We start from the raw sequence: 24,071 nt of genomic DNA, 5'->3' as shown, positions 1-24,071 counted from the left end.
TTATAGGCAGAAACACGAACTGTGACTGGAATCTTGGCTCCTATTTTGAGTTTTGGGTAACCATGCGGGACAGTCTCACGTACCACCCTCATTCTGAAAAAGCCCCCCGTAGGAACATGAGAAACCGGAGTCCTAATACATTTAGAATCTACAGGGCTGGATCATTGGCACTGCAGATTATAGTGTTGGTGAGTCTAAGATCCCTGAAGCATAAAGGATTTAAAAGCTGTTATGTGATGGCATTCTGTAAGGACTGTTCACAAACATATTGAAGTTGCTCATCAGTCATACTGAGCCATCTACCTCATTGTTATACCCATGAATTCTACTCAGCATGGTTTATGCACTGTAGAAAAATACTTCTCTCTGCAACCCGTTGAATAGTACTAAGATACATTTTAGCATGAGCTAATACTAACAAATCTATGGAACCCTAGACCCTGTTACAGATGGGGAGCTTAAAAAATACATTTGAACGACCCCACCCCAGTAGGACATCCCTTGATTATACTACATTATTTGTTGCAGGCTTACCAGAAGTGCCAAAGGGAAATCTTTAAAGCTTTTACCAAGATTCTTGCTTTCCACAATGCTTTCACTTCCATTGTTATGAGCTTGGGAAATTCTTTCCGACTGTATTTTTTCTGTACCTGTAGAGTATAGAAATAATATCTATAGCACTAATCATTTGACCCGGGAGCTGTTGAAATATTGATTGGTTTATAAATATAAAAACTGAGACATTTTATTGATAGATATGCCCCAAAGTCTGTAAGGCTCTGATGTACAATACAGCAGTTAATATCTATAAGTGCAAAAAGTAACTTTTTTTTCAAAAACAAAAAGGCATTACCTTGATAAAAAGAATAAAATATCTTACATCTTTGATTTTTTTTTCTTTTGGCAAAAACCCTACTCAACAATTTACTAAACTAAAGCAGTTCAATGAATATACTAACGAGAAATTGTACCATGGACCACTGTTCATTCTGAAACTTTACATGGCAAGGACAAAAAAGCTGTAGGATTAAGCCAATAATAGACTGTGGATTCAATATTGCTATAGAGAATTGTAATATACCATTAATGGAAAAAGATAAAGGGTGACAGTACAAAATTAATTTCAGCTGATCAAAATAAACTGCCTTCTACAATATGGAACTAAAATGTGTCTTTATGCAACATAACAGCATGAATCAAAATATCAACTTAGTGTTAGGAGGCTTCGTCGGCACAACTGAAATGGAGGCGCCTATGGTTTCCACGTGGGTAGCGGCACGGTTAGGTGCCAGATTTTAAATAAAAGGATTCCAAGGTCATGAGTTCAATGTTTGAATATAGGTTCTTCTCCTGTGAATTCTTGGGAGTGCCTAATTTATCTTTCTGATGGATTCTTGATTCCTGACTCTTCTGCTTTGACTATGCTTATTCAACCCACTGTGTACCATGTAATGGACTGTTCCTGCCAGTTTGTGCTCTTTCTTCCTCTCTTCCTCCTTGAATCATGACCTTAACACCATTACGAGCTGTCAAGTCTTGACACGGGGTGGCCCATTTATCAAAGTCCGAACTTATCTCATTATTTTCTAAAAACGACTCCGACCAAATCCGCATGGGGTTTTTCCCACTTATTTATCAATACATTTTCCCGAAAAACTTTGCAAAACATTTTTAGGATTTTCTGCACGAAAACTGTGAAATCTTCGGATTATCTTCGAATTATATTTTGATTATTGCACGAAACCCATCGCAGATCAAGATATCTTTAGGACTTCTCCCATTGACTTATATGCAACTTCAGCAGTTCTGAGATGCCGGATTTTCAAATTCAGACTTTTTCCATCCTCGGGGTATAATAAATCCCGAAAAAATCTAGTTTATTTTTGTTCCACTAAAAATGTTACAGTAAAAACATAATTTTCTTGGTTTTTGGCATTCGGAATAACCCCCTTAGCATCTTAGCAATGGGCAGATTTAGACAGATCAGGCATACACTTTTACAATTACAACTAGTAGTAGTGTGATCAGGTCAATGAGTAGTGTAGTTTTAATTAATTTGCTTATATTCTTGGAGGCCATTCTCCGTATCAGCATTCTCATGGCTGCTGATTTTAGCGCCACACTAAAATTTACTCTGTTGACTGTGTATGTATTGACTCTAATTGCGCCCAAACATACCCTTTGCACCACATGGTTGTGCTGAGCACCAATGCACACACCCAGCCTGCTCTGATGAACAGTGGTTAATTGTGTCTAGTGACGTCAAGGAGCTTGGAATTACTGCCACCCTGGAGGTGCACAAATATGGCAACCCCCTCGTACAGGAACATGGGGCATCAGACAGGTAATGTAATAGCTTTGTGCAAAAACTTTATGGCAAAGTTATAAGTTGCTTTCAAATGCAATATTATGATAGATGTAAAAAAGATTTTAATTTCTGGTGTCAGTATCTCTTTAACATCTGAATTTCAAAAGCAGGGAAGTTGTTAACGAGTTAATGATAAACATGGCACAAAAGCTTGTGTGAAACAATGAACTGTGCATTGTCAACAGTTATTCCTGGATACATTCTTACTATTCTATGAATGAGGGAATCATATTTGGTACAATCACATATTTACGCTACACTCATATGGCTGTTATTGAAGTTTTAATAAAATTTTAAGTACGTTATTGTATTGACTAAAAATGATCAAATACATACCAGGCAAATGTTTTGGGAAACAAGAGAAAGGTGCAATCAGTGTCCAAGTCACCAGCCCACAAACTAAAAATCCAATCCACCATGCTCCAAGCCAACGAGGGTCAGTTGGAGTAAGATTTACACTGAAAATAAAACAAGATTCATTGAGTAAGTTTGACAAATTTGACTAATTTCCAAAAACCTTTATTGTCAGTACAAATATTGGATCCATTATCTGGAAACCCATTTTCCAGAAAGCTCCAAATTACGGAAGGACCCAAGATCCAAATTAAGGAAAGATTCGTTATCCAGGAAACCCCAGGTCCTGAGCATTTTGGCTAACAGGTCCCATACCTGTATTACATTTTAAGCATTTAATATATTTTATACATTTTATACTCAGTACATATTAACGTCCCATATATGTTATTTAAAATGTTTACATTCTACTCAAACAGCTGACTGTTGGGTAAAGGAAAGGGGTATTTTCTCCAAGAAGTTTAAACATTACAGGTTTATTTTCATCAATGCTTGACAAATTCCTAAGTATTTAAGTATCTATCTGTTATCACTGAACATTTTACTTATAAGACCAACTGCTTAATGCTAAATGTTATATATTATTCTTTGTTTATTGTTATAGAAGAGAGGGGTCATTTGTAAATGGTTTACAATGGTGATAAAATGAGCACTTTAAGCATATTTACTTGACCCTGTCCATAAAGTTTATGTCCGCTTTACTACACATAGTTCATACCCGGAAAAGTGACTCATTTCACTTGCATAGCTCTATGGGACTATGTAATTTTCTGCTCACTCTCCATTCACCAAATGCTCAGAACAGACCTGCCTTTGTCCTGCACATCTTCACTGCCCCTCCAGCATCCCTGCATGCCAATCTAAAGTGCCCCTACTTGGACAGACTTGAAAGGCACAGTCACTCTACCCGAGTCATACTTGGTATTTGCAGCAAAGTAATGGAATCCTTGCACTGATCTTCCAGTCATGGATGGAAGGGACGATGTTAAATTTTGTGGCCAGAGAGATCAGTGCAAGAGAAGACATGACTTTTTTTTCAGTTTTAGAGCTATTTAAGTTTTTATTAACTGCTGATATAATACAGTATATATTGATTGTCTTTGATTGTACAGTTACATGAACTGACCAGCAGATGGCGGTGTTGTTACAAATTTCATTATTTTAATTATATTATGTTATATATAGGGCCGCCTTCAGGGGAGCACAGGGGGTACAAGTGTACCGGTAAAGGGGGGCCCGGCTGTGCTGCCCCCCTTGGCAGCGACGAAAACGTGCCGCCTTTTTGAAAGTCTTGAACCCCCGAAAAACCGAAGTCCTGAACTGCCGAAGTTCAGAAGCTGCGAAAAGACCCGAAGTCACAGAAAGAGGCGCACTTGAAGTCCTGAAGCCACGAAAAAAGACCCAAAGTCACGAAAAGAGCCAAACACCAAGGTGGTTATTTACTAAGCTCCTAATACCTGAAATTCCCCGAAATCCGAAAAATTTGTGATTTTTTTTATAAAATCGGACTTTTAAAAAAAAATCACAAATTTTTGGAATTTATTAAACCCCGAGGGCTAAAAAGCCTGAATATAAAAATGCGGCATCTCAAACCTGTCGAGGTTGCATAATTTCAATGGGAACAGTCCCATTGAATTTTGGTTGTGTCCGGGGTTTCAGGCAATTTCACAATGTTTTCGGAGCTTTCGGGTGAAAAATCCAAAAAATTCTGAGATTTCGGGGAAAATTCATGAAAAAATCGTGAAAATCAGAGCTTTTCCTGCAAAGCAAATTTTCGGGAAAATGTAATAATAAATAAGCGTTAAAAACCAGAGCGGGTTAGATCGCAGTTTGTAGCAGCCGATATTGAGATAAATTCGGACCTTGATAAATAACCCCCAAAATGTGTTTTTTTTTTTGAAAAGCCCTAGCCACCAATGTATTATTTTAATACTCTACAGGCCCCTGCCACCAATGTTTTTCTCTGGGGCCCCAATTTATTTTTAACTTGTAAGAGGGGCCCTGTTGCCAGCATTTTTTTTTAACTTATGGGGGGGCCCAGACCACCAATGATTTTTAAAAAAACTTTTATGGGGGTCCCTGGCACCAATGTTTTTTTAACTTATAGGGGACCCTGAGCATGTGTATTGGGAGGGGGACCAGGAGAAGAGGACTGTTTGCGCCAGGCCCCCTCAGTGTATTTTTTGGCAGGGGGGGGTCGGATTCTACCAAGCTACTCCACTGCTAGCAGCCATGCATTGATTTGAATAAAGGACTGGAGTATAAACAGTAGAGGGCCTGAATAGAAACATGAGTAATAAAAAGTAGCAATAACAATATTAGCCTTACCGAACATTTGTTTTTTAGATAAGGTCAGTGACCCCCATTTGAAAGCTGCAAAGTCAGAAAAAGAAGGCAACAAATTCAAAAACTACTAAAAAAGAAAAAATGAAGACCAATTGAAAAGTTGCCTAGAATTAGCCATTCTGTAACTTACTAAAAGTTAACTTAAAGGCGAACCACCCAAAAACTTAAATAGCTAAATAAATAATGCAAATTGCAAAAGTGCTTAAAAAAGCAGCCTGAGCATTTTACAGTCGATACAACCACTGTATTCTAATTATCTTTTTTAGCAATCTTCAAGCCCTGGGATTGACAAGTCATCACTGTTAATCTCCACCACTAACAGCTAGTGGATTGGAGGCCAGTGAGATTATTTTATGAAATATGTTATGATGGTTTGTCATAGGTGGCAGATTTATGTTGCAATTACAATCTTTTCTTAAGTGATCACAATTTTTTTCCACAATCCTGCATTTGTTCTCCAAAAAATACAAAACTCAGTAGCTACATTCTGCCTGGATAATACAAATCTTTTAAGCAATAAATTCAAAGCATTTCTTATGATGATAATAGTGTTCCTTTAATAAGAAAATGTGAAAAAAGTCAAATATGTTACAACTTACCTTTGACCTTTATCAAAATCTATGTATATGTTTAAGAGCTGTCCTCCGACTAAATATCCAACAGCAGGGCCCACTACAGACATGCCATAGGCTATACCTGGAAAATACCCAATGTTAGTATTACCCTTAGTATTACCCTTTATATAGCAGCCAACATGTTCAGAAAATGTTTTGTTTTTATATTAACAATATAAGATTATACATACATTAGTAATAGAATTGTGTAACATCTAATCATTATACAGGTATGGGACATGTTAACCAGAATGCTCAGGACCTGGCGTTTTCCAGATAAGGGATCTTTCTATAATTTGGATCTTCATACCTTAAGTCTACTAGAAAATAATTTAAACATTAAATAAACCCAATAGGCTGGTTTTGCTTCCAATAAGACTTAATTATATCTTACTTTGGATCAAGTACAAGGTACTGTTTTATTATTACAGAGAAAAAGGAAATCATTTTTGGTTATTTGGATAATATAGAGTCTATGGGAGATGGCCTTTACATAATACAGAGCTTTCTGGATAATGTATCCCATACCTGTACTAGAAAGAGTCCATATTTACAAAATCAAGTTCAATCCACTTTCATTTAAATGGCGTAATTTACTATTTTGTCTTTCTATTTCTGTTGACAATACCAAAAATAACATTTGACATTATTTTTATAGCAGATAAATATGAAAAATGATGATGCTTGTACATTAATACTGGCAAAAACAAAACGAGTGAGTGTTTTCTTTCTGATGTTAAATTATGTACAAGCAAGCCTGATATTATAGGTGGAAGCACGAGCTGAGGCCAGGACCTTGGGGTTTGTTCTGGGTTTGGGATACCATTAGTGATGGGCAACTCTTTCCCGTTTCGCTTACCCGAAAATTAGCAAAACGGCAAAAAATTCACAAAGTGCTTTGAAGTCAATGGGCGTCAAAATCATTTTGAAGTGTGACAATTTTGACGCAAATGACTATTTTGTCCAAGTGCATTAAAGTCGTGGAAATTCGCAGCAAATTCATGCCTTGCGAATTTATTCGCCCATCACTAGATACCATTTGTAACACCTGAGCTCTTATTTCAGCAATGCGTTTAAAAAGTACCTGGAACCAAACAGTTTTCTTATCTTCCTAATAATGTTAGGAAATAATTCGTAGCGTGAGTTATTTACCTATGTAAAGGGATGATTTATGTGGTGGAAGGCTGTCATCAAAATAGGCAGTTCCAAGCGTGTATAGTGGAGTTCCACCAACTCCCATAAGAAGCCCTCCCAGAACAAAGACATACAAAAAATAGGACTGGGAAGTTCCTTCGGAGCAATTCTGTAAACTGCTGGAGTTTCCTGATACTTCACAGACGTCTATAAAACAAAGCCACCGTTAGTTTAACATTCAGTTTTCAGAACACCCTTTAAATTTTTCAATCTCTCCTACATTTCTTCCTTTGTCTCTTTTAATTTTCTCGCTTTTTTTTACTTTTGTCTTTCTTCTTCCTTCCATTTTTTTAATTTGACTGCCTTCCTTCCTTTCCTAACTATTTCCACTATCCTTGTGAATGTATCCCTGCCTCAACACAGACTGAAGATTCCAAACAAACCTGTGCACCAGTTGCTGGTAAATCTAGTACATTTATGTTTTTGGAAACCCTAATATAGTAGTTAATGGACCAATTTCACCGTAAGTAAATGTAGGAATCTGTATATCAAATAACATGCCACATTCTAGGATGGAAAACTGCAGCAGGCAGTTTAGGAAACCCTATGGTTGGAAACCCATTGAATAAACACTAATCTCACACCACATTTTATGCCCATATTCTTGGTACAGTTTGCTGACATTTGTGAATGGTAGAAAATAAATAGTTTAACTTACCACTGAATTTGCTTCCATACTCATATACACCAGAAAAAAAGTTTGGTATAGAAAAAACGAATGAACCCAGTCCAATCATAAAAGCTGAAAATGCAAGCCATCTAGGCTTATGTCCTCTCTGTCCATAAAATGACACAAAAAGTGAAAGAAGGCAAAAGGCAATGTCATAGCTGGCGGCGATTAATCCAGTCAGGGAACTGTTTAAGTCAAAGCGCTTCTCTATTGTGGTAATAACGACATTTATCAACCCATTTACTGCAGTGCCTGAAAAAAAAAATGACATGAGATTGAGTGCCAAGGTTTACATTCACAATGTCTGACAGAAATTAAAGGAGAACTAAACCCTAAAAAGAATACAGCCAGAAAATACTTAACTGCCTAAAGGTTCAGCATTTCTATTACAATAATGATCCAGGCCTTCAAAGTTGTCACAGGAGCTCCTCATCTTGGTTAGTCAGTGACACTGCACATGATCAGCATGCTCTGGGCAGCTGGGGAGAAGTTTAGGGTCATAGAACCATCATGTAAAAAATGAGGTTCACCTGTCATAGAAGCCAATGCTTCAGGGCTAATTATTACATTCTAAAGCTAATTGTACTGGTTTTGGAGCTGCCGTGTGAGCTCTGTATCATCACATTTATATACAATAAATATATATATATTGTAAATATATATGTATAGAGTCATTGTCTAAGCCCAGATAACTGACAGCAGCCCAGAACATATGTAGTGAATCAGCAGAAAAGAAGATGAGGGGTATCTTCAGAGGCACAGATTTTCCCTGTCAAAGGGCTGTGTTTGCTGTGGGCTGGTCCATCTTTTGTACCATATTTCTTTAGTTTTCCGTTAATTAGTAAGCAATAGTCTCGTATGTATTCTGGTACAATTACATTTATGCAGTGCTGCATACTAATAATGGTCATAGTAGGGATCATTTCTGAACAGGATTTTTACTTTTTGAGTTCTACCCTCACCCTTTTGTGGTCCAAAATTTGCCCTGGACCCTTTATATATGAGTGAAAATAAAAACATACTCTAGTAGGCAAACCCCATACTTTGGAACCACCAATCATATTATGCCTCAGGTATGCTTCAGACAGCTGGGTGAACATTATAATTTTTCTCATTTATGCACAAATGAATAAAGCGTATACCACTTGGGCACTAATTATGGGCATTAATATAATAAAGCTGGTATGTTCTTCTTTGGCTGAACATGCTTTAAGTTTATGTTCTTAATACAAAGATATGTGTCTGAGCCTCCATATCGATACACACACATGAACTGCATATACTTTAGGGCTGCAAATCTGTAGTCTCTAAATCAAAGCCCCAATTTATATTGAATAGGCCCATAACATTAACCTATGGGTGGTTTTGGGGCATAACTGGGCATGGTCAAGGAATATTATTATTATTATTAACATGTATTTATATAGCGCCAACATATTGCGTAGCACTGTAAAGTAAATGTGATTATACAACTACATCACATGAATTACATATATAGAATATATGGAGTAACAAACATCACAATCAATACAGGTACAAAAATATCATTGAATATAATGTGCATTTTTTGAGGTCCAGTTCTGTCACAAATGGGTTAGTGTCTGTAACTAATGCTGCTATTTCTACAACAAACATTTGCCAAATATCTCTGCTGCCAAATCTTAAAAAGCTTTAAAACATCCCTTGTTACCATAATTCTTCTTACACAGTCATCAGGATGTCCAGGCAACATGTAATCCAATATTCTGGACTAACTCCAATGGATATAAAAGAACAATGATAGAGCAGGACACTTAATTAACAATTCCTTCTTTTGTGTTTGTTTTCCAAGTAATAAATATTCTGTAGTTACAGGCAGAGCACTCCTGTGAACCAGCTGTTCTGTAAACTAGCATAAAACAATATGCCAAAGCGTAGAATAATGTGCACATTAAATAATAATAATTATCTGGTAACTTCACAAGGCTTTGCCCAGCACATTTAGATTTAAGGGATGCAGATACTATCACTACAACGAAGCCTTCAATGGATTTGATTGCAACATGTAACAGAAGCAAAACATTAGGGTGCATTCAATTACTTGATGCATTGTGCAGAATGCAATTCTGAGCACAATATCCAAGTTTTTTCCCCACAATGCAGCATTTTTTGCCAGAATTCTAGAGACATTGCGGACAACTGCGCTGTGTCTACCACAATTGCATCTGATTCACCAAAATAGACACAAGTTGCACACTGGATCTATTGACGCAAGGCACAACGGGAACCCTGGAGGTACTTCCTGGTCAGGCAGTTAAACATAATGTAGTCGAAATGAACTAGAGAGACTAAAACCCACAACCTTGATTCTTAACTCTTTCAGAAAATATTTGGTGGTGGAACCATTTTCAGTGCAGCCAAGAAAACAAAAAGGATCTCCCAGTATCACCTGATTGGTACTGCTATGCAGACACGAATATAACACAATCCTAGTAAGGAGGGGTTCTCATGGGTCCGCTATAGAATCCTGTGGCCAGGGCTCTTGCCCACATAAAAAGTTGATTTAATTCTGATTGTATTCACTTGCCTGGAGCCCATCTTCTTTGTAGAAGCCCATCTCTAGGTCTATATGTCCAACTGACAAAAACCCAGCAGCTCACAGGCCAAATTTTAGTTTTTTTTCCTCAAGCAAGTAACTGCTCCTGGCCTTTAGGCCCGCTGTCATTTTAGCCATAACATTATCTGTAAACTGCTAGTATTCCCTGAAATAATGAGCTTATGAAAGTGTTGGTCATGGTTGCAACTACAGGTTGGCTCTTACATCAGTGAACATGGCTTTGCTGTTAAGGAATCTGCTGAGCCTCACCAGTTCAAGTCAAACATTTCATGGCTGTTTTCTTAAACTATTCTATATGTGTCTTGCTGGAGTTGCATTGTAAGCATCATTAGACTGTTTGCCCTGGTAGTGTCTCAGATGATATGATGAACCAGCAGTGGAAGACCCAGAAAGGCTGGGCCCCTTACAGGAGAACTATTGAATGAACATTTAATATAAGCTTCATCTCACTCACTGACATAATGTGCTTTCTAAATTGTAAATTTTTAATTGTAACCCGATAAATGGAAGTGATGTGTTCCAGAAACTATCAGTTAAACATACAAATAAACATGTGACTCTTGTTCTCTAGGATGGGCCTTAGTGGAGGAAGGGTATTGCTGAACTACAACTCTCAGGTTGATTAAAGCAATCGGGTGCTGATTGTTCTTAAAATACATAATAACTCTTTATTCAGAGGAATGTAGAACAACCTCCATAAGAACTGTCACATATGACACAGTACAGTACAGTTTCTCACATACAAAGATTCTTTAGTGCTTATCGATCATGGGTCAATGATCAAATTGTGTATTGAGTCTACTTGGAATTGTCAACCTCAAGTAAAGGCCAGTAACGTAACTAGAGGGGACGGGCCCTGGCTTGGGATGCTCAGCCGGGCCCCCGCCCCCCTCCGTACGCCTGGAACCGGCCGGAATCAGTGGCGTGCGAGCTGCCGGGGGGCCCTGGCCCAATCGCACCCCCTGCTCCCCCGGTAGTTACGCCACTGGTACAGGCCATTCAAGTAGAAGATAAGTGGACTACTTTCTCCCTTAGATTTGTGCTACAACTCCTAATTCATATAATATCCTTGTTGGTGCTTCAGGCTGCTCATTTCCTTAATTCTGTCTCTTGTTCCTGAAGCGAGCTGTTACAGAACTATTCTCAAACTAGCTACACCTACCTCTACCCAGGCTCTGATCTTCATTCACCTCCTACAGAGATAAAAAGATGCCAGGCCTATGTTGGCTTCCCCTTTTTAAAGACTAGGACAATGACACCTAATGGCCAGTTATTAAACTGCTAGGAGAATTTAAACCAGGATAGGGGAAACAACTTCCTCTTCCAACTGTGAATTAGCTTAGATGCTGAAAAAAGCTGAGTTCTGGTTCAGTACACAGTGGAATTCAAGATGTCATCGCCTTTCTCCTATGGGGTACTTTGAAAGTCACATTCAAGCTGAAGATTTGAAAAAAGCCAAGGGGAAGTAAGCCTTACCTATTATTATAGCTGTTTTGGGGGGGAAATAAGCTACAGTTAGTTAGCTGGAATACATTTTCTAGAAACAGGGAGCCTAACAGTTAGACCTAACTGTGAATCAATCAATCCCTGAAGGGAGAGTGAAGAGTTACTCTACAGAGTACAATTGGATCCCAGATATAAACAGGTTACCATTAAGGGAAACTTGAATCCTTCTTCTGGACCAGTATATTCTTAGTAAAATAAATTGCTGAACTGAATAGACTTACAATCTTTTTGTCAAAACACTGCTTGTGTAACTAGCTACCTACTAATTAGACTACACTGTAATAAGGTCTCTGCAAACAAGAACAAGGGATATAATTCTAATGTAAGAATAGGTATTGCAAAGCATTACGACTGCTCTAAATTGCTTTTTATTACCTTTTCTTTACATGTTCCCATCAAAGGTGAACTAAAACAAAAACACAATGAATTGCTAGAAATGCTTTACCTTATGTTTGCATGCGGGCTTCTGTCAGTGTTGGACTGGGACACCAGGGGCCCACCGAAAGACCTTAGACCAGGGGCCCACTCTCAGTACTATTATTCTTCCTCTCCTCACTCAACCTCTATTCTCCTATTTTCTTTTCTTTACATATTATAATCTATTAATCCGTCTATTTATTTTATTATTTTATTCTCATCCATCTATTTATGTGTTCTCATAGAAATAGGGAATGGCCATGAAATAGGCCAAATGTTTAGAGGCAGGAGGGCCCACTGACACCTTGGCCCACCGGGAGTTTTACTGGTAACCCGGTGGGCCAGTCCGACACTGGCTTCTGTACCATCCAAAGGTCACCACAGCCATTTAGCAATGATTATCTAAGCCTTGGAAGGTACCATCAGTGGCTAAACATCTTGTTTTCTGTTTATTCATGACAAATGCTCTCAGCTGTCATTGTTTCCAAACTCACAATATACAGTTTACATACAACAATACAACATATGTACATATGTTTTAAACAATACAAGATGCTTAAGATGTTAAGCTTCTTTGAACAACTTTAAAGGCAGGGTTCAAATGCATTGCCATTATAGGGTTTCTGAACTTGGTAAATATATCATTTCTAGCCATAATTAGGCTTTAGGCCTTAGTTCTGCTTTAGGTCATTTCTGTCTGTTCTAATAAAAAAAAAATTACGAATGGATTGGTACTTCTCTTTTGCATTCTTGGTGACTTTGAGAAGCTGATTTTTTTTTTGTACCTCTGCTTATACTATATCTGTTTTGAGAGTAGGTGGAGATTTGGGAAAGGCAACTGAGCAGTGGCTAGGACAGTGGGGTAGAACAAACAGGTTGAGAGATGTGTATATTCAGGATTAACACTCATGTAGCTAAAAACATAAAACCTGTAGATCAGAGTTCTGTGCCATGGGGGTGGAGTGGGGGGAGTCCAACCTTCTTAATAAAACATAAAATTACAGTTAGCATGATATAAGAAGTTATATAAGGCTTTACTATTCATTGAATTTAAAGGCAGTGACCAATATTTGCTCATTTTCTAATAGTTAAAAGATATACAATCCAGTATTAAGAGCCAGATGCCACCCCTAGTTTCACAAAATCTGCCCCACAATATTCCCTCTAATTCTTTCTTGGCTATGTATGCAAAAAAAAATTTGTGTGCAAATTCGCATTTTTAAAAACTCGGGTTAAAATAAATAGAAAATGTTGTGTACACTACAATATGTTGTGTGTGCACGAGCGAACAGCTTAGAGGGAATATTGGTGCCCAGTGTGTGCATGTAAAGGCTTACCCTGGTGGTCTAGTGGGGGGACGGCAGGGACGCCCGCCGTGTCTTCTTCCTCCTGCGCCGGTTCGTTAAGGGCGCACGCGGCATGCCTCTCCTGCTTTATAGGCGCATGCACGCTGACGTGATGACGCCAGCATGCAACGGCGTGAAAATTCAAATACTTAAAGGGCCATCCCACTGGTTCTCATTGCCCGTTATAGGTTTGTTCCTGGTGCCTTTAGCTTTTTTCTATTCTGATTCTGAGCTGATCTGTTGTGACCCCTGCCTGTTCCTGACCATTCTGACCTCTGTATCCTGATCCATTGCCTGAATTACGACTACCTCTTCTGCTATATCCCTCTGATTGATCTCCCGGTTTTGACCCTTGCCTGCCTGACCTCGCTTTGAACGCTGCCTGCCCAGACCCGGCCTGATTTGTTTACGCTCACTTTCTGCCTGTCTCAACCCGGCCAGTTCCGACTACGACTCAGTTTAACACCTTGTACCACGACCTTCTGCCCAAAGACTTTGCTAACAGTCATGCCCCTCTGCTTATCCAGAACCTCTAGCCTTGCACCACTTGTTTAAGTCCTGGTAGCATCCAAGTAGCTGAGGGCATCTCCCGAGGCCAAAGGCGGTCACACTACAGGTGAAGCACGAGCCAAGACCAGGGTGCTTGGCATTTGTTCTGGTGTTGGGTGCCAACCGTGACAGTGCACTTACAGGCGAATGATCATGTGCAACACTAGCCTCAGAAGGAAAGAGCCTATTCCCTAATATCTAAATGAGAATGTTTACAATGAAAATTAAACAAACATGTTGGAGTATCACTTTATATTTAAGAATGGCCAAGCCATGGCCTTCCAGTTGGTGAACTAAACTTCCGGAGCTTCAGGTTGGACATTCCCTTTTTATAAATAATGGGCCCAAAAAAAGTTTGCTTTAACCGAGAGCTGGCCACCAACCCCAGTGCCAACTAAACTAGAACTAAGTGATTTTTTTTTTTTTTACAACAATGAGGGTGTTAAAGGGGTCCTGTCACCCAGTCATAAAAAAGTCCTTTTAAAATTAAACATGAAGCCCAAATATTTTTTTATTAAAACATCCATACTGATTATAACCTTGTTTATAACTCTCAGCTATCGATCATATATTGACTGCATAAAGCCAGAGCAGGGAATTACTTTCATTTTCCATTCTGCACTTCCTAGATGTCACTGTCCTTAAATTCAACCGTCTGTCTTCAACATCTAAATGTGTAGCCAATGCATGGTCATCTTGTTAATTCTGGCAAATTAACAAGATTTTGGCATGATCTAATGCTTGCCTTAATAACAGTGTCCATAAATGGTGCCTACCAGCTTGATGTGATTGTGATTTCCAAGACAAGATTGAAATGACCTATGTAGTGTAAGTGAAGTTTATTTTGCTAGACTAACATCATAACATAGGATTTGGAATTCTTTCTTAGGGTGACAGGTCCTCTTTAAGTAGATGTACGATTACAGGATAAGCTTTAAACTCAAAATATAAAATATATTTACAGTATGATTCCAAAAAGCAGTTCCCATCATTACATCAAAGGGCTTTACAGCAACAAACAATTATTTAGCGATATATAAGTTTGATGGGGCTCTGTCTTTTAAGCTGCATGTACCATGTATAAATTGATATAAGAATATGTAAGTATTTCCTTATAATGTCAAGAACTTTATAGAATTGTCTGCTAGTTCCTTCACTTGAGAAGGAAATGCTCAACGGAGAGTGACTTTTATAAGCAAGTTAGGGAAGCACCAAATCCAGGATTCGGCCTGGCTGAATCAAATCCATTTTCTAAATATTACATGACTTTTATATTTTAACCACAAGTGCAGCGCATGGTTCTCTAGCTCATCCTATTTTGCACATACAAATTAAGGTTCATATTCGGTTGTATCATGAAGGATTTGGCTGAATGTTGAAACAGTGGATTTAGTGAATCCCTAATCAACCACGGGATATGAGTAGGAGATTTTAGGAGAAAGGTTATAGACAAAAAACTGTTACTAAAGCTTTTCGAAGAGCAGCAAGCATGGAGAGAAAAATTTTGTTAAGCAGTGAGAGATCGATAAAGAAGAAAAGAGACTGGCTAGATAAGATTCCTTTTTGAAGCAGACAATTCTATAAATTGGCATTATAAAGAAATACTTAACCTAGACGAGCGCATACCTTCAAAGACATATTCTCTGCAAGCACGTTCACACATAACATTAAAAATGTGATAGCCAAAGGTACATTACTGTGCAAATTTATTAAGAATCCAGTCCAATTTGAGTTTTCGAGGTTATTTTTTTTTGGTTGAAAACGCAAATTTTTTGAGATTTATTATACCCTAACCCTGGAAATAGCTTGAATCTGAAAATATACCATCTAAAACCTGTCAAGGTCATGTAGGAGTCAATGGCAGAAGTCCCTTGAACCATTTAAAGAAGTTAATAGCCTTCATGATGTTTTTTTGGATTCGAGATTTTTCCATTCCAGTTTTTTTATTAAGTTAGAAACCATTCGAGTTGTAGGTTAATTAGAGGTATAAAAAACTCTAAAATTCAACCTTTGCTAAACAACCCACTACATGTCAATACATCAGAGTATCTAAAGAATTTAACTATGACATATGACATATTAAAGAATATCACTATATAAGTAAAACCCCCTCTCTCCACCACATGACCAATTATTAGTCTCTACCCACTGACAAGGTGCTATATGCAATCATTAAAAAGTTGATATGTGATTATAGATGTAATTCATTGGTAATTAATTGATAATATAATACATTACATAAGGAGTTAATTAACTAAAGTGCTTGTGCTGAATTAATTGCGTATTCTTAATACTTGAAAGTGCTATGTGCCAATTAATTACATAAGTTAAGTTTTAATTCATTAATTAAAAATAAAGTGATCTAAACCTTAATACACCTTTAAAATTAATTCAATTAAGTGCAATTGCGAATACTTATTACAATCTCAGATTGCCAGTGATTTAATAAATTAATCAAATCGGTTAAAAAAAGCTAGTGCTGTTAGGTGTTAGAAAATGAATTCATTATATTCATAAAAAAGAGACCAAAACCGAGGTGTAGATGTCCCAATAAACTACTGCCTGATTAATTTCTCTAGGCCCTGGGACCCCACACGGGGAGAAAGTCGGACGCTGGGGACTGTGGTCTCAAAGCTATCTTTCTATCTCAGAGGGAGAGCTAATCTTCCCTATAAAACCACAAATCCCTCAGTGCCATGTAGTAAAACGAGAATCAGAGAATTAAATGTTGTAAGGTAAGGCTAAGGTTAGTCGGTATCCACAAATTGGATTAAATTCAGATCCAATTTCCAAATGCTAGAAGTTCTGCCAAAGCGCGTTTCGCCTGGGCTTTATCAAGAATATCTCAGTTGTAATACTACTATGCTAATCTACCTGCTGACATGCTTGAAGTGTCTAAAACAATATGTGAGTTGCACAAATAGATCCCTGAAGGAAAGAATTAGAGAACACTGGAGTCAAATAAAAAAATCCACATTGTATAGGGAAAAGCAATGTAACTAGATATTTTGTACAGGGCAATGACACTACATTTTTTTCAGTACAGGCAGGGCTGTATTTGCCATATAGGCACTCGAGGGCCTTGAATGCCTATATGGTAAATATGTATTTTTTTTCAATTAAAAATTACCCTCTCCCATGCAGACAGATATATTTCCATAAAAATCCGGAGGCAGAAATTGGTTGGGTCCTGGTTGCGAGGAGAGTGATGTCAAAAGGATCTGTGGTGCGTGAGCATGTGTGAAAAGGTCCAGTTTCTAGGGCATAGCTGAATAAAGGGCACGGAGAAGGTGAGGCTAGAAAGGAAAGGCAACAATCTACTCAGCCTTTTAACCAAAAGGGATGTCTTTTAGTTTTTCCATATACAGACGTCTACCATTGGGCTTAAATTATGAATCTGATAACATCTGTAACATTCTATACAAATCTGAAATTGGGTTCTTACAAGTTTAATAGATTCTGGGCCCCCAGTTCATATGGCTTTATGAATACCTTTAAAACTGCCTATGTGGCATTAAAGGGGTTGTTCACCTTTGAATTAACTTTTAGGGGCCAATTCACTAACTTCGAGTGAAGGATTCGAAGTAAAAAAACTTCGAATTTCGAAGTTTTTTTTGGGCTACTTCGACCATCGAATGGGCTACTTAGACCTTCGACTACGACTTCGAATCGAAGGAAACATCGTACGACTATTCGACCATTCGATAGTCGAAGTACTGTCTCTTTAAAAAAAACTTCGACCCCCTAGTTCGGCATCTAAAAGCTACCGAAGTCAATGTTAGCCTATGGGGAAGGTCCTCATAGGCTTGGCTAACTTTTTTTGATCAAAGGATATTCCTTCGATCGTTGGATTTAAATCCTTCGAATCGTTCGATTCGAAGGATTTAATCGTTTGATCGAAGGAATAATCCTTCGATCTAACTATCTGCGCTAAATTTTCAATTCCTAGTCGAATATCGAGAGTTAATTAACCCTCGATATTCGACCCTTAGTGAATCGGCCCCTTATTGTCATGTAGACACTGATATTCTGAAACATTCCAGTTGACAATTTCAGCAATCTGGTTGCTAATGTCCAAATTATCCTAGCAACCATGCACTGATTCAGAGACTGGAATATAAATAGGAGAGGCCTGACTTCGAAGTTTTTTTTGGGCTACTTCGACCATCGAATGGGCTACTTAGACCTTCGACTACGACTTCGAATCGAAGGATTCGAAGTAAACATCGTACGACTATTCGACCATTCGATAGTCGAAGTACTGTCTCTTTAAAAAAAACTTCGACCCCCTAGTTCGGCATCTAAAAGCTACCGAAGTTAATGTTAGCCTATGGGGAAGGTCCCCATAGGCTTGGCTAACTTTTTTTGATCAAAGGATATTCCTTCGATCGTTGGATCGAACTATCTGCACTAAATCCTTCCACTTCGATATTCGAAGTCGAAGGATTTCAATTCCTAGTCGAATATCGAGGGTTAATTAACCCTCGATATTCGACCCTTAGTGAATCGGCCCCTTATTGTCATGTAGACACTGATATTCTGAAAAACAATTTGCAATTGTTTTTCATTTTTTATTGTTTGTGGGTTTTGAGTTATTTAGCTTTTTATTCAGGAGCTCTCCAGTTGACAATTTCAGCAATCTGGTTGCTAATGTCCAAATTATCCTAGCAACCATGCACTGATTCAGAGACTGGAATATAAATAGGAGAGGCCTGACTAGAAATATGAGTAATAAAAAGTAGCAATAACAATACAATGGTATGTAGCCTTACAAAGCATTTGTTTTTAGATGGGGTCATTGACCTCCATTTGAAAGCTGGAAAGAGTCAGAAGAAGAATGGCAAATAATTCAGAAACGATACAAAAATAAAAAAAATTAAAAGTCAATTGAAAAGTTGCTTAGAATTAGCCATTCTATAACATACTAAAAGTTAACGTAAAGGTGAACCAACTGTTTCAGCTTTTATATTTAATTGCAGACTGCTGCTATTTACTGCTGTTTTGGAGTTTAAAATCCTTTTACTACATGACTTTAATTAACTGAAATTTAACGTATTCATTTGCTGATTTGAGATTTCATGTTATCGTTTATACATGGTATACAAATATATGTATTTGATAGTTGATGTAAAGTGCTTTGATTGGTCCTGTGTAATGATGGGAGGGGCTTTTTGTCTATTAAATACTCTTTTGTCATCATGCTGCCTAGCTGCCTATAAATAAGCACCAAAGTGTATAAAACACGTAAGGTGGAGTACCATGGGGTCTATATGCAAAGTGTATAAAACACGTAAGGTGGAGTACCATGGGGTCTATATGCATGTATTTTAATATGATGTATTGAATACATGTTTCTATTTTTATGAAGAATTTTATGAGTTACAAGATATCGTTGATAATGTGAGTTTGTGTTTGCCCCTGGTTCTGAGGGCTTTACCCTGTTCTTTTTTGGCCTTTGACCAGTTGTACATACTCACTGCTAATAGTACATTTGTTTGAGGGTTTAATTAAAGGCCTCTGAATGGGGAGAGGTGCAATGAATCCCAGATATTAACCATTTTGTGCCATAGAAATACTTCAGTTTGGCAAATAAACAATTGAGTGATGGTGAAACAGGATTAATGATATTTTAATCTATTCTAAAAAGTTAGGTGAGTAACCAAATTTCATATTCAAAACATAGCACAATACTACAGGTATAGGACCCCTTATCCAGAAATCCATTATCCAGAAAGCTCCCTTTTAAGCAAATAATTTTTTAACGATATGCTTTTTCTCTCTTTAACAATAAAAATGACCTTATGCGTTACCCTAACTATGCTGCAAGAATCCATATTGATGGCAAAACAATCCTATTGGGTTTATTTAATGTTTAAAGTACATTTAGCACAGGAGGTATGGTGAAAGATCCCTTATATGGAATACCCCAGGTCCCTTGTACCCCAGGTGCTTATGTCTTTCCAAGGTTCCTTTGTTTGGTTGTGACTGCTAAGAAGAAGTTTACAGTTACCTATATCCGATAACTAATTCTGAAATTGACAACTTATTTAATTAATATAGCTAGTCCATGGGGAAAATTATTTTGATTATTTGCCTTACAAGAAAAGTTCAGCTGGTGTGTAAGTACGGCAAAGCAGTCTGTGCTAATGATTTTTCATGGGAAGAATAAAGTACTCTATCAGACTAAAAGCACTGGGATACCTATAAAAGCCACTATGTAGTGTTATAACCATTATATGGGCATGGGATACTTGTTCTTGTGCCATATGGTAGATGGCCCACTATTTTTATCAAGGTAGATCTCCTGATGGGGCCAGATGTCGAAAGTAGATCCCAGGGTAACAAAGTCTGGGCACCCCTGCTATAAAAGAAGCAACTACCAGTGGACCTTGGAGTTTTGGGGGCCATATGGGTCACACTGACTCATAAGCACTTTCAGTATATATTCATGATAAATGTCATTTTATGAGCCCTAAAATGATTTTGTAGGGCCCAGGAAATGATTGTATAGGGCCCAGGAACTCCTAGTTAAACCACTTTAAAGGAAAACTATACCCCCAAAATGAATACTTAAGCAACAGATAGTTTATATCAAATTGAATGACATATTAAAGAATCTTACCAAACTGGAATATATATTTACATAAATATTGCCCTTTTACATCTCTTGCCTTGAACCACCATTTCGTGACTCTATCTGTGCTGCCTCAGAGATCACCTGACCAGAAATACTGCAACTCTAACTGTAACAGGAAGAAGTGAGGAAGCAAAAGGCAGAACTCTGTCTGTTAATTGGCTCATGTGACCTTACATGTGGTTTGTATGTGTGCACAGTGAATCTTACGATCTCAGGGGGCGGCCCTTATTTTTTAAAATGGCAATTTTCTATTTATGATTACCCAATGGCACATACTACTAAAAAAGTATATTATTATGATAATGGTTCATTTACATGAAGCAGGGTTTTACACATGAGCTGTTTTACTCAGTATCTTTTAATAGAGACCTACATTGTTTGGGGGGTATAGTTTTCCTTTAATGACAAAACACCATAAAATTTGAAAACACTAGCATTCCTTAGCCACAAAAGAGAGCTTATTTACGTTTGTAAATTGCAGTGAGCAAAGTGCAGTTTCAAGCAGAATCCACAATGCACTATTTTCCCCACAATTCTGGTGTCATTAGGATGCTTGTTCTAAGCCTACCGCAATTGTGTCAAATTCACCAAAATGAACACAACTGAGTGTGGTTTCCATTGCAAATAGGCCGCAATAGCTCTTGAAGTCTTCTGGTGTCATTTCTAGTGATGAGTTTTGCCAAGTTTAGCTGCGACAATGACACCCATAGTCTCCAATGAGTCAAGTAGACTTCAATGAGTGAAAAAAATTGACGCGTCGCCTCGTGCATTAAAAAAATTTGTAGACTTCAATGCATTTTGGTGAATTTTTGGGTTTATTTACATCTGCAAGTGCAGTTGCAGTCCCAGCATGTTTCCTCCATTCCCCTCAATTGATGCATTCTGTATCAATTGCCGCAGTTTGTTGCGCAAAAAGAATAGGACACACAGGTCACTTGCCCACTGAACATTGAAAATAACTAGTGATGGGTAACCAAAACTAGCAAAATGGGTCTGATTCGCCCATCACTGAAGAAAAGTGCTTGGGCTGCAACTGCACTTGCAGATGTAAATAAACCGTCTAATTATACTATATAATAATCATAGCTGGATAAAATAAACATTCAGGGAGGGTTAGCTATATATTTGAGGCCTTTTTCAGCAGGATTCGGATTCGGCCGAATCCTTCTGGCCAGCCGAACTGAATCCTAATTTGCATATGCAAATTACAGACAGAGAGGGAAAAAATATTTTCCCCTTCCTACTCCTAATATGCATATGCAAATTAGGATTCGGGTTTGGTTCGGTATTCGGCTGAATCTTTTCACGAAGGGGTTCGGCCGAATCCAAAATACTGGGCTTGGTGCATCCCTAGTATTTGGAAAGGATTTAGCCTTTTTCAGCACGATTCAGATTGGGCTGATTCCATGAGCCTGGGCGAACCAAATCCTTAAAATCATGTGAATTTTCAACACACACACACAAGGAAGTAAAAAGTTTTTAACCATGCATAGTATGCAATTCTCTTTTTCCCTGATTTGCATATGTAAATTAGGGTTTTGATTCTGTTTGGTATTCAACCAAATCTTTTACGAAGGACTCCGGATCCGGCTAGGGTTGCCACCTGGCCGGTAAAAATGATGGTTGATCATAGGGAAAAAAAATAAATATATAGGAAAGCCAGTATTTTTTTCCAAAAAAGGTGGCAACCCTAGGTCCGGCAGAAGCCGAAAATAGTGGATAGGGTGCATCCTTCATATTTGTTATATACATTCACAAAAATGATATATTCAAATATAATGCTAAGTTCTCCATGTTCTATTGGTAGCCTCCTCCTGATAATACTGTCATTAATCAAGTTATACTCAAATGAACTTCTAAAAGGTGATTTTACCTAACACGTATAATGAATCTAGTTAATGTAATCCAAGTGACAATACTGAATTATCCGCCTGCAAAATGAATTGGTACAGTGCAGCCTATACTATCCTGTGAATCTGGTTGTAAGGGAGATTTTGGGGTTATTACTACTACTAGGGATGCACCGAATCCAGGATTCGGTTCGGGATTCGGCCAGGATTCTGCCTTTTTCAGCAGGATTCAGATTCGGCCGACTCCTTCTGCCCGGCCGAACTGAATCCGAATTTGCATATGCAAATTAGGGGTGGGGAGGAAATTGCGTGACTTTTTGTCACAAAACAAGGAAGTAAAAAATGTTTTCCCATTCCCACCTTTAATTTGCATCTGCAAATTAGGGTTTGGATTCGCTTCGGTATTCGGCCGAATCTTTTGCGAAGTAATTTGCAACTGAAAGCGGTATTGGTCAGTCCCTTTGTGTGCTCTGGTCTGTTAATCCGCTGTCTCCTGCTACACTGTTTGAGAGGTCAGAAACTGAAGCGCAGAAAAAATAAACAATCAATATATTGATTTCAATATCATTCACATTTACAAATAACTTGAAAAACCACAGGAAAGTTTAAATGAAAGTTTATAATTGCTTTGAAACGTGAAGGGTATATAGCAGAAGTAGTCCTTGTCCCGGGGCAGCTTAGCCCACTACACTGTACAGAGTGAAATGCCTGGGATGATACCCCTCCGCCTGTCAGGGCTATAAATGCAGGTGATGCTGACGCGTCTCCCCCGCAGCGCTATGTGTGGAATGCGCTTACCTTGCATGACGGCCAGGAGGCTGTACATCACTAAGTAGCCCTTGGGGTTGTTACAACACTGCGTCCAGCTCGGGGCGAAGCTGCCCCAGCCGCATGGTCCTTCCTTAAACTCTTCCCCCACAGCTTGGACTGGGGATACAGAGGGTTCTGGCTCCTTCTCGCTTGTGCTATCGAAGTCTTTCAGCCCGACCTCTCCGGTATAGGTAAAACCCGGGTTCTCCACTCCGTCCATGACATACACTTCGCAGCTCAGCCTGGTGCTGGAACCCCTGAGCCTCTTCCCCCAGTAGTTGTGTAAGCGCTGGAATCCCCGGGCGAGTCTATGGGGTGTACATGCCTGGCTGCTTCCTCCCGCATCGGCTTCCAAGTGAAGCAAGACTGCATGGTCTCCTTCAGACATGTATTGGCACACAGGAAGGTGGGGGCACCTTTTCCTCAGAGGCAGAACTTCACCTGCCAAAAACAAGCGACACACCCCTCGCTCCGGCGGCCGGTCACGTGACGCATGTTGTGACAACACCTTCCCAGGTACTGTCTCCTGCCGCTCTCTCATGCCTCTCACCGCGCATTCTTCTCAGAGGCGATAATGTAACTGACCAGCTGCTGCTCCTCTGTGTGGAGAAATCACAAACCACAAGCCAACGTAGTTCTCCTCTGTGGAACTGTCATCATTTGTAGAGCTTTTGGCACGCATTGTTCATTATGTGTTATACGTGTTGTGCAGCTTTTACCTGCAATGAGTTAATGAGATTATTTAACTGCTGCCCTGGACTTGTACTTACATTGGAGTATTCCCAGTGGCCTCCTTACTTTATATGGATGTTGC

The 24,071-nt window shown here is 38.6% G+C and overlaps 1 protein-coding gene across 1 annotated transcript in view; it reads right to left on the bottom strand.

Annotated features, from left to right (window-relative positions):
• slco4c1.L (solute carrier organic anion transporter family member 4C1 L homeolog) overlaps nucleotides 1-23,843 on the bottom strand; it is a 34,562-nt gene extending 10,719 nt beyond the window's left edge. The window contains exons 1-6 of the mRNA XM_018264457.2: nucleotides 23,246-23,843; nucleotides 7,535-7,798; nucleotides 6,835-7,023; nucleotides 5,668-5,764; nucleotides 2,705-2,826; nucleotides 535-650 (exon numbers count right to left, since the gene is read on the bottom strand). Coding sequence (XP_018119946.1) covers nucleotides 535-650; nucleotides 2,705-2,826; nucleotides 5,668-5,764; nucleotides 6,835-7,023; nucleotides 7,535-7,798; nucleotides 23,246-23,798 — 1,341 coding nt within the window. The 5' untranslated portion in view covers nucleotides 23,799-23,843. The remainder of the gene's footprint in view (nucleotides 1-534; nucleotides 651-2,704; nucleotides 2,827-5,667; nucleotides 5,765-6,834; nucleotides 7,024-7,534; nucleotides 7,799-23,245) is intronic.
• Nucleotides 23,844-24,071: the final 228 nt, after the last annotated feature.

Source organism: Xenopus laevis, chromosome 1L (genome assembly GCF_017654675.1).
Source record: "Xenopus laevis strain J_2021 chromosome 1L, Xenopus_laevis_v10.1, whole genome shotgun sequence".
In the NCBI taxonomy this organism is placed as follows: Eukaryota; Metazoa; Chordata; class Amphibia; order Anura; family Pipidae; genus Xenopus; species Xenopus laevis.
The sequence above is the reverse complement of the archived record's forward strand: the minus strand, read 5'-3'. Positions and strand labels throughout refer to the sequence as shown.